The 20,221-nt window shown below is 45.4% G+C and overlaps 1 protein-coding gene and 1 pseudogene across 6 annotated transcripts in view; one reads left to right on the top strand and one right to left on the bottom strand.

Moving 5' to 3' along the window:
* The first annotated feature begins 8,048 nt into the window (after positions 1-8,048).
* Positions 8,049-9,513, top strand: LOC149366611 (uncharacterized; annotated as a pseudogene).
* Positions 9,514-15,036: 5,523 nt separating this feature from the next.
* The window catches only part of LOC149366610 (lysine-specific demethylase 4A-like), a 54,995-nt gene continuing 49,810 nt past the window's right edge, over positions 15,037-20,221 (bottom strand). For 5 of the 6 annotated variants that reach the window (XM_089551481.1, XM_089551508.1, XM_089551498.1 and 2 more), the window contains one exon: positions 15,037-18,776. In XM_089551481.1, the coding sequence (XP_089407607.1) occupies positions 18,491-18,776 (286 nt within the window). In that variant the 3' untranslated portion in view covers positions 15,037-18,490. The remainder of the gene's footprint in view (positions 18,777-20,221) is intronic. The other variant, XM_089551517.1, reaches the window with a different exon arrangement.

Here is a 20,221-nt window from a genome sequence, read left to right as displayed (position 1 = left end):
TTTTAAATCTGTAACTGAGCTCAGACCGTGATAATTACAGCCGGAAAACAGGGCTACTGAATGTGAGCTTGGCATACATGCGTACTGTATGTGTGAAAGTGCAGTTTACAATATTCAGAAATGCTTGATAGCCTTACAAGAATCTAAAATTTTGTTGGTATTCCTATTTGTTCTCTGTTCAAGTGTCGAGAGTTTTTCCGCTTCATCGTGTGATTAGAGCCACTTTGGTACTTAAGCTGAAATCTTTTCTTTAGCCTGCATGTTTCTCACTTTTGGGACAGAAATGTGGAGGCTAATTAAAAGAGTTCAGCTTAAAAGAGTATAGACACCTAATCTTGGTGGCATGTTTTCTTCTCTATAATGCTGCGGAAGACACTACTATGCATGAATCACCATCTGGTATTCGCGTGAGACCGCTGAATAATTTATAATCAACTTTTTCTGCCATCCTGTTTCGGTGAACAATTTGACTATGGCTATGACATCAAAGAGAGGTTATAGGTCACGTGAGGCGTGGTAAAACTGCACTTATAATCGCTGCTTCATCATTTTAATTCGCTACAGCGCTGACACCAGCATTCCTTAAGAGCGAGAAGTACCAATTGTATTGCAGTTTTTCATGCCTCACGTGACCAATAACCTCGCTTTGACGTCACAGCCATCATTCAGCTGTCGAAACCGAAACAAATACAGCAGGAGAAAGAAATTTGATTATAAATTATTTAGCGGTCATAGGAGGATGCCATGTGGTAATTCATGTATAATACTTTATGCCTTATTACAAAGAAAAAAACACGTGCCAAACAATAAGGACAGCAAAGTGTGCTATGGAAAGAAAAATGATAAGTCTAACATTACGAGACCAAAAGGGGGCGGAGTGGGTGAGGGAACAAACGCGGGTTAATGACATGCTACTTGAAATTAAGAGGAAGAAATGGGCCTGGGCGGGGCTTGTAATGGGAAGACAACATAACCGCTGGTCCTTAAGGGTAATGGAGTGGATTCCAAAAGAATGCAAGCATAGCAGGGGGCGGCAGAAACTTAGATGGGCGGATGAGGTTAAGAAGTGTACGGGGATATGGTGGCCACACCTAGCAAAGGACAGGGTTAATGTGGAGACATGGGTGAGTCCTTTGCCCTGCAGTGGGCCTAGTCAGGCTGATGACGATGGTATGTGTCGCACCTGCTGCTTCGTGCTATCAGCTGGCCCATGCTTGGTCGACCAGACTAGCCAAATTTGTGATGTGGGTTTTCTATTGCACCTGCATTTGTGTACACAGAGGACTTGAATGGTAGCAGGCGATCCTGTGCATGTGTTCACGCCACAGCACACATGACCCACACTGAAAGCTTCTCTGCCTTTAGTAAGACAGCTGCATCAGTCTGGGGCATAACGTATCCCAGTGCTAGAGTATGAGTAAATTGCTCTCGAATCTTAATCTGGTATCAGGTAGCATAGCGCAAAAGAAGGCTAGCGCGGCTTCCTAATATTCTCTTGGGCAGCTGTGTTGGATTTTCAGTGCCTGTTAGTGTAATCCGTGAAAGTTCACTGTAAACCATTCGTTTCGATGTAAATTAGGAAGTCCTTAGAGCCCTGTACTTTTTAATGATAACAAGGTAATGCAGTAATTCAATTGTACCTGTTCTCTTTCAACACAGTAAAGTGCTGCTGGGTCGAGTTCACAGTTTTACTTTGTAGGTGTGCTCAGGCTGTCATCATCATCATCAGCAGCAGCAGCAGCAGCCTGACTACACGCACTGCAGGGCAAAACCTCTCCCATGTCTCTCCAATTAACCCTGTCCTCTGCCAATTGTGGCCACCGTATCCCCGCAAACTTCTTAATCTCATCCGCCCACCTAATTTTCTGCCACCCCCTGCTACATTTACCTTCTCATGGAATCCACTCTGTTACCCTCAAGGACCAGCGGTTGTCTTGCCTTCGCCTTACATTCCCTGCCCGAGCCCATTTCTTCCTTTTGATTTCAAATAGGATTTCATTAACCCGCGTTTTTTCCCTCACCCACTCCGCCCGCTTCCGATCTCTTAACGTTACACCTATCATTTTTCTTTCCATAGCTCGCTGCGTTGTCCTTGAAATAAGCTGAACCCTCATTGTTAGCCTCCACATTTCTGCCCCATAGGTGAGTACCAGTAAGATACAGCTGTGTTAGACTTTTCTCTTGGGGGATATTGGCAACTGGCTTTCACGATCTGAGAGAACCTGCCATATGCGCTCCACCCCGTTCTTATTCTTCTAGTTATTTCCCTCTCATGATCCGGATCAGCGGTCACTACCTGCACTAAGTATACATATCCTCTTACTACTTCTAGCACCTCGCTACCAATTGTGAACTGCTGTTCCCTTGCTAGGCTGTTGAGCATTACTTTGGTTTTCTGCGTGTTCATTTCTAGCCCCACAATTCTGCTCTGCCTGTCTAACTCATTCATCATGCTTTGCAGTTCATATCCTGAGTGGCTTAGCCAGGCAATGCCATCAGGGAATCTCAAATTACTTAGGTATTCTCCAGTAACTCTTCTCCCCGACTGTTCCCATTTCAGGCCCCGGAATACCTCCTGTAAACAGGCAGTGAATAGCATTGGTGAAATCGTGTCTCCCTGCCTGACACCTTGCCTTATTGGAATTTTATTGCTGACCTTATGGAGAACTATGGTAGCTGTGCAGTCGTTATAAATATCTTCCAATATTTTCACATAACACTCTTCTACACCCTGATTCCACAATGCCTGCATGACAGCTGTGGTTCCACCGAGTCAATTGCTGTCTGGTAGTCAATAAAGACTATATATTGGGGTTGGTTGTATTCTGCCCATTTCTCTATCACCTGATTGATTGCATGAATGTGGTCTCTTGTTGAGTATCCTTTATGAAAGCCTGCCTGATCATTTGATTGATTGAATTCGAAGGTTGTCCTGAGTCTATTAGTGATTACCTTAGTAAATACCTTGTAGACAATGGATAGTAAGCTGATCGGTCTGTAAATCTTCAAGTCCTTGACATCTTCTTTCTTATGAATTAAAATAATGTTCGCATTCTTTCAAGCTCCTGATACGCTCGTGGTCACGAGGCAAGCGTATGCAGGGTGGCTAGTTTCTCTAGCATAATCTCTCCTCCATCCTTCAACAAATCTGCTGTTACCTGATCCTCACCAGCTGCTTTACCCCTTTGCATTGCTCCTGAGGCTTTCTTTACTTCCTCCCTCGTTACTAGCTGGTGTCCCATTGCTGTGCTCTACTGCCTCTCTCTGTAACCTTCTGATTACATTCACTACTGTAGAGATTTGTGTAGAACTCTTCGGCTACTTTAACTATCTTATCCATATTGCTTATGACATTGCCCTCTTTGTCTTTCAGCGCATACATCTGGTTTTTACCAGTGATTAGTTTTCTCTTCACTGATTTTAGGCTACCTCCATGCTTTAGAGCATGATAGGTTTTCTCCATGTTAAACTTTCTTATGTTGGCTACCTTGCACTTATAATTAACTTCGATAGCTCTCCTAGTCCTATTCTATCTCTGAAGTTAGACGTCCTGATGCTTTGGCGTTTCTTCATCAGATCTTTCGTCTCCTGAGATAGCTTGCAGGTATCCTCTCGAATGATCTGACCACATACTTCTGCAGCATGCTGCAATGAATTTAAATATGTATTTAAAGATAACAGTTAAGGTGGGAGATTGAGCTTTGAGATTTGCACTTCAACTCGGGAGTTATGCCGCTGCTACACAGAATACTTGATCGCCGTAGAGATATTTCATCATCTCGCACCAAACTGCTGTGGAGCCACTGTCACAGTTGATAATTTTGCTGGGAAGCTGTTGTAGCACTCACGCAGTTTTGAAAAGGTGGTATTCATTGTTTTTGTGCTATTGGCAACAGTGATAATACGCTTGCTGCAGTGTTTTGTGGCCAGCCTTCTTTTTTTTCAGTGAAATAAGTTGTACATTTCATGTTGAGTATTCTTTCAGCGATTAAATTCCTTTGATTTTATTCCTTAGTGTAAGTTGCGAGTGCTCCATGTCTGAGTGCAAATTTCTACCACTGAAAAGCCTTCAAAATCTTGATAGATGTCCACACTGTTCTAGGGACTCTGTGGCTATTGGAAATGCCCATTTAGCTGCATTCAAGTGCCACTGAGTTGATGGCCATTTGAAAGCCTTCAAAATGCCTGTGTGACACGGTTATTAGATTTTGTGCAGGTTTGATGCTGAGCAGCCTGCGTGCTTGAGTCGGGTTTTCCAATGTCTGTATTTCAAACCTGATACTTTTCGAAATCATCATTAGTTCATTAATGGAAGAACTACTTGTGCCCTTTTCTGGAATTTCGAGAAAACAAATTAACTGAATTTTTTTGCATATACTGCTACCTTTTTGCAGGTGCTGCATAGTGAGAACCTGGATCAAGACGCCAACCTGCTGGACTTGGAGAAGCTGAAGAAATTGTTTAGCCACTGTGTGGCACCCGTCATGAGGGATGTGGCATTAATAAAGCCAGTTAAGGTGACCTTATCTATGTCCTTTTGCAAGCATGCTACACACATGAGAGTCATCCCACGAAGCACCATTGCTGCAAAGCTTGTTATCTCACAACATGCATGCTGAATGAGGCAGTGACAGACAGGTGAGGAGGCCTTTAGGTAGGGCATTGGCGTAACGTGTTGAGCAGTGATGTAGGAGCCTTGCAGCCATGCAAGGTATTATCGGTATCATGATGGTGACTCCATTTGACACTGTCTAGTGCTCTGTGAGCCAGACAAGGCTCTTGAACATTCTGGGACTCACCCTTGGCTCTCGGACATTCTGGAAGCCCCACCCGGCTTGCGCATATCACGCGAGGATGTCTCCTGCTGTACGAGCCTTACGCGGCTTGCGCACTTTATGTGACAGATGTGTCGCATTTGCGAGCTTGCTCGGCTTGCGCAAATTGTGTGAAATATGTCTCGCGTTCTGCGACCTCGCTCAATCGTCACAATGTGCGTGGCAATAAACACGCAAAGATAGGCACGCAGAATCCACGTTCAGTATTTTCAATAGGGTAGCGAAGCCGCAACAGCACACAACGCCAATAAAAGTTTTTTTGTCCAAAATGTCATTGAAAACTTTCTTAAAATGTTTAAGCAACAACATTTTGTTAAAAGATATTTTCTTTTAAAAGTGCGCCTGTTAAGTACGGAATATTAGTTTTTGTAGTGTTCAATACTTGACGTTCGTTCTAGAGACTCTTTACATTCATAGATCCTTGAGAACTTTTGCCCAAAAAATAATGCAAAAATAAATGCTGTTCGATAATTAAGAATGCCCTAACATTCAATATCCTGTCTGTAAATTGCAACAAACGAGCAGAAAAGCATTTAAGTGCGAAGTTTGCTCAAAATAAGAGGTGACTCGCTCTCCTATTGGCCAAGCACACCACGTCGTGCACTTTTAAAAATAAATAAGTTTACAAAAAATGGCGTTGCTTAAACGCTTTGAGAGGTTTTTAATGGCATTTCAGAAAAGTAAAACCTTTTATTGGCATCGTTTGCTGTTGCGTTTTCATTGCTATGGCTTTTGCACACTGCGTTCGCGCGAAAGTCATCTGCGCAAGTCGTGTGTGCAAGAATGGCGCACACATGTGGTGGGCTCCACGCAAACTCCCATAGAAGGGGCGCCAGCTTCTCCTCCAGGTAAGAAATTCTATGGCGCAAATCATAGAGTTTAACATAACCTAAAGAAGAGTTTCTTACTGTTACCTAGAGGAAAAGCTGGCGGCACTGCACTTCGGCCACCATGGACACCTTCCTCCATGGCCACCATGGACGCTCGAAGCATCATGGGCCGGTGAGCTATTTGGTGCGCGACAGTCGTATTTTTTTTCGGGAACATAGAGTGGCACTATTAAAGCGTTCAATTCCGAAAACGCTGTTCTTGTGTGCACAGACGACTTTGGCGCGAACGCAATGTGCAAAAGCCGTAGTAGCAAAAACGCAACTGCACACGACGCCATAGAGTTTCTTACTATTATTCCATTACCTACAGGGAAAGCTGGCGGCGCTGCACTTCAGCCACCATGGACGCTCAAGGCATCATGGGCCGGTGAGCTACTTGTTGCGGGACAGTTGTATTTTTATGCGAAGCATACTAGCCGCACAACCGAGCTCTTCCTTGCTGCGCCGCGCGCGGCCGCGTAGCTACCACTTGACCTACATCGGCGCACCACGTGATATGACGTCACAACAGCTTTGAAAGCTGGGGCTGAACTCGTGCGCTCGCTTGCGGACGCGCAGCCTCCACCGGCACGGCCGGACTGAATGCAGCGGAGCGCGCTCGCGCTCCGCTGCATTCAGTCCGGCCGTGCCACCGGCGGCCTAACTCCCGCTTCTTCCGCTAGGGGCGCTGACGTCACAACAGCTGTGAAAGCTGGGGCTCAACTCGTGCGCCGTGCCACCGGCGGCCTAACTCCCGCTTCTTCCGCTAGGGGCGCTGACGTCACAACAGCTGTGAAAGCTGGGGCTCAACTCGTGCGCTCGCTTGCGGACGCGCAGCCTCCGCCGGCGGTATGCTTCGCATCCTAGGCTTAACCATAAGCTAAGCCAGGCCATTTTTTTTTAGAACACGGCGTGTCACTACCAAGTCGTTTCATTCCGAAGACGCTGTCCGTGTGCGCGCAGACGACTTCGGCGCGAACGCAGTGTGCAAAAGCCATAGAAGCGAAACCGCAACAGCACACGACGCCAATAAATTTTTTCCCGAAATGCCATAAAAACCTCTTAAAATGTTAAAGCAACATCTTTTTTAGAACATATTTCCTTTTAAAAGTGCGTCTGTTAATGTATAAGCCACTTTGAAAACTTATTTTTATCAAATTACACATTAATTTCTGTATGATTGGCAAAAAAATTACCGACGATTACGTTACTTCCTAATGCGAAATTTGAGCGCAGCAAATAAGCTGTTTCACCTTTTCGATAGATTGAGGCAAAGAAATCGAGCAACACATGTATGCGCTATCACACAATTTTTTTTTTTTTTCACACGTATTCGCAATTTCGGCTCGGGCGGTGCACATATACAGATCCGCCGCCACCGATCTGGCTCTCTGATTGCCACCGCACAGGGGTTGCATTGGAGGAGGAGCGAAGAAAGGAATTAAGTTCGAGCCGGCGCTTTGACAACCGGAGACTCGCAGGAAGAGGGGGGAGGGGGGCGGCGTGTACACCCAGCGGCAAACGATGGGGGCAGAAGCGCGCGCAGCAAGCGGACAACACGATAAAGGGAGGAGGGAAGAGATAGCAGCGACTGACTGATGCCGCTGACGCCGATAGCGCTGGGGGGATGAAAGGGGGGCGGAGCTGGTTACGAGGCCGACGCCGACGACGACGCGAAACCCAGGAACGGACGCCAAAGAGCTGCGCTCTAAAAAAATTATGCTTCCAACTAAAATCCTTTCAAAGATACAGCCAAATTTGCAACCCCCTGTGCATTTTGCAAAACCGAAACTAAGAGTTTCCGTTTCTATATATCAAAAAATATTTGCCTCCTTTGGCAGACTTACCTTTTTTGCACATAATTTTTCAGTTTACAATCATAACTTTTTTAAGCGTGTATGTTTATTTTTTGCTTTCATTTAATAACAAAAGTGCTCGCAAGAGGGCCACATGGTGTTTCGATCACGTGAGTTGTGCACCCTGAAGCATTCCCGCGCAAATTGAAGAACCTGCAGACTGCTTGCTCGGTGACTCGTGTGCTTCAACGATTTCACTTCGTTGTTTACGCGCTTTACCCACATGGGGAAGCTTAGAGTGCAGAGGAGACGAAAGCGAAAGTTTGCCGGAAATAGACACACGACAGGTGAAGATGGCGACGAACCGAATCCCGCCAACGTGAGTGCTTCAGCAAGTGCCTTGAAACTCGGCGATGTGGAGGACTACAGTGACTGTATATCGGATTCTACGCCGGAAGGAAACAGGATAATTGACCTTGACATGGCACCACCCCTGAAACTCGAGGAGCGCTCCTACGCAGGTGTGTTTTGTGTGTTGGCTACTCTGCATGCGCTTTGCTTGTGTCTATGAGAACGATTTCTCCTCATCAAAAAAGTCAGGGCATTCAGTGGAGAACAATGTTCGACTTGCATATGCAATGGGACAACTAGGAAGTGGGCATGTGGGTCTGAAAACATTTTGCAAAATTATGAATGCCTCCACCCCCGTGGCATTCCGCTTACGATAAAATATCTTTGAAGGGGTCTGACGCTGCAAAGGAGGTTGCATCGAAGTCAATGGTTGATGCAGCGGCTGAAGTGGAGAAGGCTGTCAACAGTAACCAGTGCGGAGTGTCAGGGGATGACACATGACAAAAACGTGGCCACTCTTCATTGAACGGCTGTTTCTTTGATATCTGTGGATACAGGAAAAATAATTTATGTGAAAGGTTTGTCCAGCACATGCAAGATCAAGAACAAACTGAGTCCTACAAGCAGCGAATTCCTGTAATGGAAGGCGAATCACACAACTTGTCATGCCAACCACACAGGCATTGCCAGTGGTTGGACTTTACCGCATGTTTGTGAGGTCAGAAACGCCGCGCGGCTTGAAATATGTGCACTACTACGGAGATGGAGACTCGAAGAGCTACTCGACAGTGAAGGATATTTATGGACCAAATAGCGTGAAAAAAAAAGGCAGTGGCTTAGCTCTGGTTAAGCCTGGATATACAAGCGAAAAGCTTCAGTTATATGCTTGGTTTGACGGCCGTCCACACACTGCCTGTACGGAGGCAGAGGAGGAGACGGAAATTGGCGCGGTTGAAACTGCCCGCAGGAATGCGGAGAGGAGGGTTGCCGGCTGCGACGCGGGCAACACGCGGCTGCAACGAAAGGTCATACGGTGGGCGAGGAGGCGAAGCGCGCAGTTGTAGTGACAGCGAGGAGGCGACGCACATGCGCAGTAGCGCGCGGCTGCGCCGAAAGGTCAGGCGACGGAGTCGGCAGCGGCGAGGAGCGACCACCTGCGCAGCGCGTGACGTCACTCGGTTTCGCGCATGCGCATAACTCACCAGTTCGGCTCACGCGAAGCTCGGCTCTGACCCGAGTAGTGAAGTTTTTCGCTTTAAAATTTGTATGCATTGGCCATGTCCAAAAACGGGTTGGATGCCGGCTAAGAAAGCCGAAGAAGACAGTGCGTGGATTAGGTGGCAAAGGAAAATTGAGTGATGGGCTCATTGACCGCCTTGAAAATTACTATGGCATTGCCATCAGAGCTAACGTCGAAAATCTTGCAGGAGTGAAACAGGCAATGCTAGCTAGTTTGTTCCACTGCAGTTCCACGGACGATAATCCAAGGCATGGGCTGTGCACACCCTGTAGGAGCAAGCAGTTGGCGTGCTTTCAACCGAGCTAAAGCGGCTGGCCAAGCACAAGGCAGGACTTTCAAATGACATTCTGAACAAGGTAAAGGTTTCGTACAAAGACCTTTGTTCAGACGAGCTCCTCAAGAAATGTTTGCATGTGCAATAAGATTTGTTCATCATCATCATCATCAGCCTGACTACGCCCTCTGCAGGGCAAAGGCTTCTCCCGTGCCTCTCCAATTAACCCTGTCCCTCGCCAGCCGCGGCCACCATATTCCCGCAAATTTCTTAATCTCATCCGCCCACTTAATTTTCTGCCGCCCCCTGCTACGTTTGCCTTCTCTTGGAATCCACTCCATTACCCTCAAGGACCAGAGGTTATCTTGCCTTCGCATTACATGCCCTGCCCAATCCCACTTCCTCTTGATTTCAACTAGGATATCATTAACGCCCGTTTGTCCTCTCACTCACTCCGACCGCTTCCGATCTCTTAACGTTACACCTATCATTTTTCTTTCCATAGCTCGCTGCGTTGTCCTTAACTTAAGCTGAACCCTCTTTGTTAGCCTCCACATTTCTGCCCCATAGGCGAGTACCGGTAAGATACACCTGTTGTAGACTTTTCTCTTGAGGGATATTGGTGAACTGCCATTCATGATCTGAGATAACCTGCCATATGCACTCCACCCCATTCTTATTCTTCTAGTTATTTCCCTCTCATGATCTGGATCAGCTGTCACTACCTGCCCTAAATAGACATATTCTTTTACTACTTCCAGCACCTGGCTACCAATTGTGAACTGCTGTTCCCTTGCTAGGCTGTTGAACATTAGTTTGGTTTCTCTATGTTAATTTTTAGCCCCACCGTTCTGCTCTGCCTGTCTAATTCATTGATCATGCTTCGTAGTTGATGTCCTGAGTGATTTAGCAAGGCAATGTCATCAGCGAATTGCAAATTACTTAGGTATTCTCCATTAAATCTTATCCCCAACTGTTCCCATTTCAGGCCCCGGAATACCTCCTGTAAACAGGCAGTGAATAGCATAGGCGAGATCGTGTCTCCCTGCCTGATACCTTTCCTTATTGGAATTTTATTGCTGACTTTATGGAGAACTATGGTAGCTGTGCAGTCGTTATAAATATCTTCCAATATTTTCACATAACACTCTTCTACACCCCGATTCCACAATGCCTCCATGACTGCTGAGGTTTCTACTGAGTCGAATGCTTTCTTGTAATCAGTGAACTCTATATATAGGGGCTGGTTATATTCTGCGCATTTCTCTATCACCTGATTGATTGCGTGAATATGGTCCATTGTCGAGTATCCTTTACGAAAGCCTGCCTGGTCATTTGGTTGTGGTTGATTGAAGTCTAAGGTTGTCCTGACCCTATTAGCGATTACCTTAGTAAATACCTTGTAGGCAATAGACAATAAGCTGATCGGTCTGTAATTCAAGTCCTTGACGTCTCCTTTCTTATAAATTAAGATAATGCTAAGTTTTTCCAAGCTCTAGGTACGCTCGAGGTCATAAGGCATTGCATATACAGGGTGGCTAGTTTTTCGAGCACAATCTCTCCTCCATCCTTCAACAAATCTGCGGTTATCTGATCCTCACCATCTGCTTTCCCCCTCTGCATTGCTCCCAAGGCTTTCTTTACTTCTTCCTTCATTACTGGCGGGATGCCCCATTGCTGTGTTCCACTGCCACTCTCAGTAACATTCTGATTGCTATCGCTACTGTATAGATCTGTGTAAAATTCTTCAGCTACTTTAACTATCTTATCCATATTGCTAATGACATTGCCCTCTTTGTCTCTGGTTTTTACCAATGCCTAGTTTTTTCTTCGCTGCTTTTAGGCTACCTCCGCTCTTTAGAGCATGCTCGATTTTCTCCATGTTAAACTTCCTGATGTTGGCTACCTTGCGCTTATTTATTAACTTCGACAGCTCTACTAGCTCTATTCTATCTATAGAGTCAGACGTCCTGATGCTTTGCCGTTTCTTAATCAGATCCTTAGTCTCCTGAGATAGCTTCTCGGTATCCTGTCGAACCATCCTACCGCCTACTTCTACGGCGCACTCCGTTATGATATCTGAGAGACGATTGTTCGTCGTTTCAACATTACAGTCGCCATCTTCAATTAAAGCGGAAAATCTGTTCTGCAGCAAGATCCTGAATTCCTCTACTTTCCCTCTTAATGCTAACTCGTTAATAGACTTCCGCTTCACTAATTTCCTGCGCTCCCTTTTCAAATCTAAGCTAATGCGAGACCTGACCATTCTGTGGTCGCTACAACGGACCTTTCGGAGGACCTCCACATCCTCTACGATGCCAGGCTGAGCGCACAGTATGAAGTGTTTCTCATTTTTAGTCTCAACATTGGGGCTCTTCCACGTCTACTTCCTGTTGGCTTGTTTGCGGAAGAAGGTATTCATGATCCGTAAATTATTTCTATCTGCGAACTCTACTAATAACTCTTCCCTGCTATTCCTAGAACCTATGCCATAGTCACCTACCGCCTGGTCTCCAGCTTGCTTCTTGCCTACCTTCGCATTGAAGTCTGCATGTTAATTTTTAGCCCGACCGTTCTGCTCTGCCTGTCTAATTCATTGATCATGCTTTGCAGTTCATGTCCTGAGTGACTTAGCAAGGCAATGTCATCAGCGAATCGCAGATTACTTAGGTATTCTCCATTAACTCTTATCCCCAACTGTTCCCATTTCAGGCCCTGGAATACCTCCTGTAAACAGGCAGTGAATAGCATAGGCGAGATTGTGTCTCCCTGCCCGACACCTTTCCTTATTGGAATTTTATTGCTGACTTTATGGAGAACTATGGTAGTTGTGCAACCGTTATAAATATCTTCCAATATTTTCACATAACACTCTTCTACACCCCGATTCCACAATGCCTCCATGACTGCTGAGGTTTCTACTGAGTCGAATGCTTTCTTGTAATCAATGAACGCTATATATAGGGGCTGGTTATATTCTGCGCATTTCTCTATCACCTGATTGATATTACCAAAAACAGCTGTTTTTGGTAATACTGTAAATAAGAAACTACAATTGATGATATCGTAATTATTTTAGTTAATTGCACAGCTGATGGCTTTATGTACATAACTGCAAGAGGAATTTTCTTCTTTTTCGCTGTAGATGTGTAGAGGTATATGCGAGTCATGACTGCTAGTGTGGGATGTATTAATACATTTTTTGAGAAAAATTTTTTTTTGTGTATTTCAACACTCTGATTAGAATACAAAAGGCAATCTTTAAATATAGATCACTAATTTCCTCTTTGCATTCGATACCAAAACTTTCCTTCTGAACAGTACCCTCATACCTTAAGTATGAAATATTAGTTTTTGTAGTGTTCAATACTTGGCCAATAGGAGAGCTAGCCATCTCTTATATTGAACAAACTTTGAATTTACATGCTTTTGTGCTCATTTGTTGCAATCATTGGGTAGGATATCGAATGTTAGGACATTCTTGATTTTCGAACAGCGTTCATTTTTGTATTGTTTTTCTGGCCAAAATTTGTATAGTTGGTTACAACTTAAAAAAAACAAACAGCAGTTGCTAATACTTGGCCGCGGTGTCCTGTATTACTCCGCTGGTCAATCGCAAGTGTAAACGAAACCAGCTTTTTAAAGTTTGACTACATCAAACAATCCAGGTACCAAAATTCTAGAGCTCATAATTTTTTTCTTGCGATAAGCTTCTTGTTTAGGTAACAAGAAACGTTTAAGCAACGGACTACTTTTTTGTCGTGGAGGACTTCTGTGCACGGAGGCTGAATGTGGGCGGAGCTTCACTGCAGACTTAAGTTGTATAAGACTATAGTTCTGCAGTCGGTAGCTCACCGGCCCATGATGCTTTGAGCTAAAGTGCTCTTGAGGGGGCTCCATGCAAACTCCCATAGACGGAGCGGCAGCTTTCCCTCTAGGTAATAGTAAAAGAAACTATGACTTCAGCCACCATGGGCACTCAAAGCATCATGGTCCAAAAAGCAAAAATGAGTTTTAAAATTGCTCACGGCCCCATTCTATGAGCCTTTTTAAGCAAAGCTGATTGGACATTAAGTGCAAGCGCTAGCACACGAACTAAGAGGTTTCTGAAGCCATGCAATCGCTGTATGCTATCTCTCTGCAACATTGCATAAGACATGGATAACCCCGTGGCATTTGCCTATGACCGCTAAGTAATGTATAACTCAATTTCTTCTCATGCTCTTGCGGGAATTTCAACAGCTGAACGACTGGTGTGACATGCATGGTGTGCATATATATGTGACGCAAGGCATGAAAAACGATAAAACCTCTGGTACGTCAGTTTGTTATTGAGCTCTTGAATCCCAAGAACACAGCATATCGGTGATTGCAGTTTTTCTCATGCCTCGTAGCCTTGTACGTGACCTGAACACACTTCGCAAATATTTTACACTTCCGTTATTTTCCACTAGCTCTAGCACGAGACAAAGAGGAAAGGAGGGAACATGTTAAAGGATGGGCGGAGAGGATGACGAATTCAGTCAAGGGCTCCTGCTTCAAAGGGTACCACCTTTTTTTGGAAAACATATTTTACAGCACATGAGTCCTGCACGATAAACTCCAGAAATGACGCACATACTGAGAGCATACGTTAAGGTTCGAAGTGAAACAGTGTTTGGCACATGCGCACTTCTGTAAAGCACACTGTCCCATATGCTCGTATGCCTATTTTACACTGGCACTACATTCCGCAGCATCAGAACGTTGCCCTGTACACTCACCGTAGCTTTGGTAATGCTGTAAGGAACTACTGGTTTGGTTTGGTTTATGGGGTTTAATGTCCTGAAGCAACTCGGGCTGTGAGAGACGCCGTAGTGGAGGTCTCCGGAAATTTCGACCACCTGGGGTTCTTTAACGTGCACTCACATCGCACAGTACACGGGCCTCTAGAATTTCTCCTCCAAAGAAATTCGGCCGCCGCGGCCGGGATCGAACCCGCGTCTTTCGGGTCAGCAGCCGAGCACCATAACTACTGAGCCACCACGGCGGCTGTAAGGAATTACTGGTTTAGGTTTGGTTTATGGGGTTTAACGTCCCAAAGCGACTAAGGCTATGAGAGACGCCGTAGTGGAGGGCTCCGGAAATTTTGACCACCTGGGGTTCTTTAACGTGCACTGACATCGCACAGTACACGGGCCTCTAGAATTTCTCCTCCAAAGAAATTCTAGCTGCCGCGGCCGGGATCGAACCCGCGTCTTTCGGGTCAGCAGCCGAGCACCATAACCACTGAGCCACCGCGGCGTGCGGAAAAGGATCAAAATTCCCCGCAAGTCAACTGCAAGTACAGGCAGGCAAAAAGGTGCTTCAATAGGATGTAGAAAACAATCACAAAATTTACAGCAACTCCACTGCAAGTAAGTTCCGAGATAAACAATCCCTCTGCAAACAGTAATCATTGGCACAGCACTGGTATCAATGTCAGCATTAACAGTCGATGAGCAAAAAGAATATGAGTTACACAACAGCTTTCGATACCCTGAATCTGAACTGTAATATTTTAAATAGAATTTTTAGGTAATTTTTTTGGCAGCAAACATGCATTTTCAACTCAACATCAAAAATGTAGAACAATGCTCAGCTGGTCTGAGACATGTCTGAGAAATACTTCAAAAAACGCAGAAAGCAGTACTATGTACACAACACGACTTTTATTTGGCTGGCAAGCAGTGATACAGGCTAGAGTGGGTAGATGCATATAAATAAACACTCTCTCAAGAACTGTGATAACATGGGTATTCACTGCAAATCCTAGAAATGAAGGATGTGGAACACTGTATATGAACACTGCTGCACAAACAATAAAATGTCCTGTATGCAATATCATGGCCTGCTGATGAAATGTGAATCTACCGCTTTGCAATGACACACGGCGTTTGCCACAAACGATGGCTCATGAAAAGGATCTTCTTTAATAATATGTGAGATATGCTTTTATACAGGTGCTTTCCGCTTGTTGACCAAACAGTTTATGAAATACCGCGCTCACGATTTCAGACAGAACGGAACTTCAAATATGGCGACTCTCTGAACACACTAACATTTTGTTGCCAACAACAAAAAAATTACCTTCAATCCACAAATGTGCAAGGCAGAACCGAAACTAACACAGACTCCAAAGTTTCAAGCGGGTGAACGTTTATCCACAAGGCAGTGCGGACTTAGGCTGCACTATTTTTGGGGGGGGGGGGGGGGGAACAAGAGAGACGCGTGAAAGAAAAACGGAGCGTTTTAAAACGCCAGATAATTCTCTAATCCCCAGATATAAACTACGACATGCACTCTGCATTTCAGCAGCCTTACATAAAGTATTCACTGGGATTCAGCTGGCAGAGTCTTCAAGGATGGCTGAAACGACACGAGAGAAAAGCTCCCGTTGAGAGGCCGAAGCAGCTCTGAGCTGATAACAAAAAAGCTGATTTCTTGGCAAAGAAAAAGTAAGAACAGAAGACCTCAATAAGCAACTCCTTTAAAGGCAGACAGACAAAAGATAAGTACATTTATCTTCACACATGCACTTTTTGCTGTTTCTTAGAAGACAGAGCAAGTTAAGCAGGTGGGGGGGGGGAACCAAGTTTTTACAAAGAGCTATTTCATTGCAATTATGCAAAACACAATTAGAAAATCATAAATTATGCACCAGGTGCAGAAAAATTCCATGACTTGAGCTCAACGCTTTATGCGAAGCACAATACATACAGCAAGAAAATGCATTACTGTGTACGACTAACTTCAGGCAGAGTAACACAGAATGCGAATTGCAGGTGAGGAAGTGACGAAAAACACACGCACACATAAAAAAAAAAACGAACTGACTTCTAGTGCCAGTATGCCCACTACTGCTCCGGTGAGATCGACCAGATGAGACAAGACAAGGAAACCAACACGAAAAACAATGCAAACAAACAAACACAATTCGCCAACTCTAAGCATGGTTGCTCTGTTAGCGCTCTTTACCAATTGCTGCATTGGCATGGGCGTGGCTTGAATGCCATTGCAATAAGGTGTGGATGGCCCGATCAGCGCTGGCAATTTGGGTATCTCTGAACAGAGCTGATCTTGCGTGAAATGAAACCTCAATATCTCTGATTCAGAAAATCAGTAAACAGCATAGTAAATGCCCTCCTCCCTAAAAGCAATGCATCCTAATGTTTCAGCATCAACAATGATTCTGTTGACAAAATTCATATCTTCCATAGAGCTCACCATTCTAAGATGCAACATTTGAAAGGTTCAATGAATAACCTTGTGGTTCTTACCACAGCCACAATTCAGTTCAATTGAGGTGTAATGCGACAGGCAATTGCCAAAATGTCGCTGCTCGAATTTTTTTTTTAATGGTCACCCAACTTCACTCCAACTCATTTCATCCAACTCAATTCTCTGCACTGGCGACAGTTGGGCACCAAATTAACCAGACCAGGCCACTCTTCACCACAATTAAGAGAACAAGCATGCAAAGGTGAATCGAGCAACAACAATGTCTCTACACACACACACCCATCAGCAATCAGAAGAACTGCGGGGCATATCCACGAGACAGTTCACTTCCCCGCGATGCGCTGCATCTGAGTGGCCGCTTTGCCGTGTGACGGCAGCCAGGCTGATGTCACGCGGCAAAGCAGCCCATCGCGCGCACGGCGAACAGAGGAAAAGCGAATTGGTTCCGAAACAAACGGTCCTGTGAATATACCCCTTGAATTATCAGGCTCACTGTGAAGCCACAAAAACCTTGAGCTCTTGGCTACCAGAACAACAGGCCACAGTTTTAGAAAACGCCGCATCTAACTTCACACATCGAGGGGCGGCTAAGCGAGGCAGGCAAGCAAATTGGTCGAGCAACTAGAGTTGCTTCAGACCTTTCTAGTGAGGGCATGACTTGTGACACTTGAGACGCAATGTCAGGCAACCAGACACTCCTTTGTTCTCAAATAATTATGCTGCGGATAATGCCGCCAGCAGGACTGCAACCCTGCAAATCTGAAATACAAAGCCTTCGCACATTTAAATAAGGAACTAAATCATAGGGCCACACTCCCGCAATAAACATGATCAGTAGGTATTGTTCATACTTCCGGACTACATGGCCGCTATCCCCGACATCTGAATTCCATGCTGAAGCCAGACATACCTGGCTGCCACACATCAACAGGTACATTCAAGTAAATGAAAATGTGTGATTAACAGGCTGATTTGTAATGCCAATGAAAGAGACAAAAGAGAAATCAGAAGAGCTGAACTCTCTCACTCCTAGTTGATAATCTCACTGTACATAGCAAGCACTGCATTTCTTTGCCTGCACCATGCTTACACCAGCGCCCTTGTTCATCGACATACCGAAGGAGGAAATGTGACAACTCCACGCGATACACTCTATTACGAAGCTGTCATCAATGGCGAAGGGACCTTTATGTGTCGCATGAACATACCACAGAGCAAGTATGCACAGGAGCTGGAAGCTGGCTCCACGGTGCGATGCGAAAATACTACGCTTAACACAGAGCCACTCCCGTTGGAGACATCTGGTAGCCAAGAATAAAACCATCCTACCTACGGGCTACCATGACAACCAGGAAGCCTCTCTTCCGCAGCACCGAATACCAGTGCCTTTGTTCATGCCTAGGCATTCAATGCCCGGTTCTTCACGCAGATTGGCACACCTAAGGAGAGCTTCCAGTCCTGCCTATGCTAGCTTTGTGAAACAGTCCAATCTGTACAATGCACCACTCTCAATATTGCAAGACAGTCGTCGCACGCGTGCAGGCAAGCGGCGCACTGTAAAAGTTCCGTACAGTCCGTACTGTACAGTCCGGCTTCCCCGCACAGAGCAGCAGTCCTGGCCCAAGCGGCAAATTCATTCACAAGCGTCTCGGGAAGTCACGAAGCGGGGGCCCGTGCCTTCATTCGCCGAGGACTTGCAGCGTCAAGCTCTTGCTTTTGAAGTCCAGCACCACACTACAACCTGCACTTATGTTTGTCGCATCGACACGCACACTTCACATTCACGCCCCACAACTGCACAGTTGTTTGTCCAGACCCGAATCATCACAACGTCCTGAGGCAGTTGAAAAACCTGCATGGCGTCATCACCGGCACGAAGCCAGCTCTGGCACGAGTGCCACAGCGATGGTGGGCAGTGGCGGCGGAGATGCGGGCTGGGGTCGGCTCTCTCTCCGCAGGTAGAGGGGAGGGCAGCGCAGGGGCGGCTGCTCGGGCGAGGCGGCGGATGATGGGGATGAGCTGCTGCTACCGCCTTCCTCAGAGCAGCAGGATGTCATCGTCGATGTAGCGCATGTTGAGGGCCCGGCGGCGACGACCTTCCACCGGCTGCTCTTCGAAGAGATCGATGTGCTGCATCTCTGTCGCTTCAGACTGCACGGGCGGCGGGAGTCGGCAGCGGTGTTGTGCGAGAGAGCGGATTGGGTAAATCGAGGGAACGACATAACAGCGCCTTCTGTGGTGCTGAACTAGCGGTAAGCTGTCGGTATTTTTAGCCACACTGCATTAGCATAACAAAGCCCACAGAGTACGATTTTTGAATGACCACCAAAAGCACAATGCACTACAAGCTACCCCTTCCTACCCTTTCCTACCCGTTACTGAAAATAGCGTAATTTCTGAGAGAACCTCATTTTTGCCAATGCCACAAATCATGCAAAATTGTTCCCGTGAATGAATTTGGGCAGAATACAGACTCATACTTCAGCAAAAGGGAAGTAAGTCTCTAAGAAGAAGTCATCAAAGTGTGTCCAGTACAAATTAGCACCGCTAACCGGAATTGACGCTTACACATCTTCAAGGGTAAATACCTGTGCAAGAAAGGCAGGGATGAACGAAGAAAAAAAAAAAGCGACACAGATACAGAGCACTCTCTACATGTCATTTGTGCTACTTGGTTTGTCCCTGCCTGTCTTGCGCAAGTACGTACCTTTGAAGAATTGAATCAACTCATTCAAACGAAGTGCTATCATCATCTAGCATAGCTTATCAGTTCTGCACAGTGTCGTTTGAGCCGTTTGTGTCCGTTACACCTGCTCTCAATTCCAACGTTACGTTCATGCAGTCCTTCCAAAGCTTGCTATATGCGTGCAGCACAACAGGGTTTTGAAAAAAAAATAAAAAAATTTTATTAATGAAGTCACAGTTATAAAATTTTCAGGCCACATGTATTTTTGCGCGCTGATTCTAGATATGCCACTTAATTTCGTGTGAAACAATTCCTTGAGCACTTGTGCAATTTTTATGCAAGTATTTTGGGAAAAGTTTTGCAGAAAATTTGCTCCATGAAACTCGCTGAAATGCATGCCATTGGGTTCTCTTGCCACTAAGGAATGCAATAAGGGTAAAATTATCATCCTGGCTATCATAGAACATGAGTTATAGAGTTTTCAAATTGTCGCTTCAGAAATGAGAAGAAAAGTGTGTATTCCTGTTTCTGAAGTGGCAGCGTCAGTACCCTATAACTCAACTTCTATGATAGCCAGGATGATAATGTTACCCTTACTGCATTCCTTGGTGTCAAGAGAACCCAATGGCATGCATTTCAGCGAGTTTCCTGCGGCAAATTTTCTGCGAAACTCTCCGCAAAATACTAGCATAAAAATTGCAGAAGTGCTCAAGGAATTGTTTTCCACGAAATTAAATGACATCTCTAAAATCAGCACACAAAAATACATGTGGCCTGAAAATTTCATTACTTTATCTAGATTAATAAAATTTTCTTTCCAAGACCAGGGTCCCCCCTTAAGATAAAATTACCGAGTGAACTGCAGCGAGAGAGAGAGAGAGAGCAAAAATCAAAAGCCCACCGCTCAACA

Source organism: Amblyomma mixtum, chromosome 1, assembly GCF_055824585.1.
Source record: "Amblyomma mixtum isolate Tamu chromosome 1, ASM5582458v1, whole genome shotgun sequence".
Lineage (NCBI taxonomy): Eukaryota > Metazoa > Arthropoda > Arachnida > Ixodida > Ixodidae > Amblyomma > Amblyomma mixtum.
The sequence above is the reverse complement of the archived record's forward strand: the minus strand, read 5'-3'. Positions and strand labels throughout refer to the sequence as shown.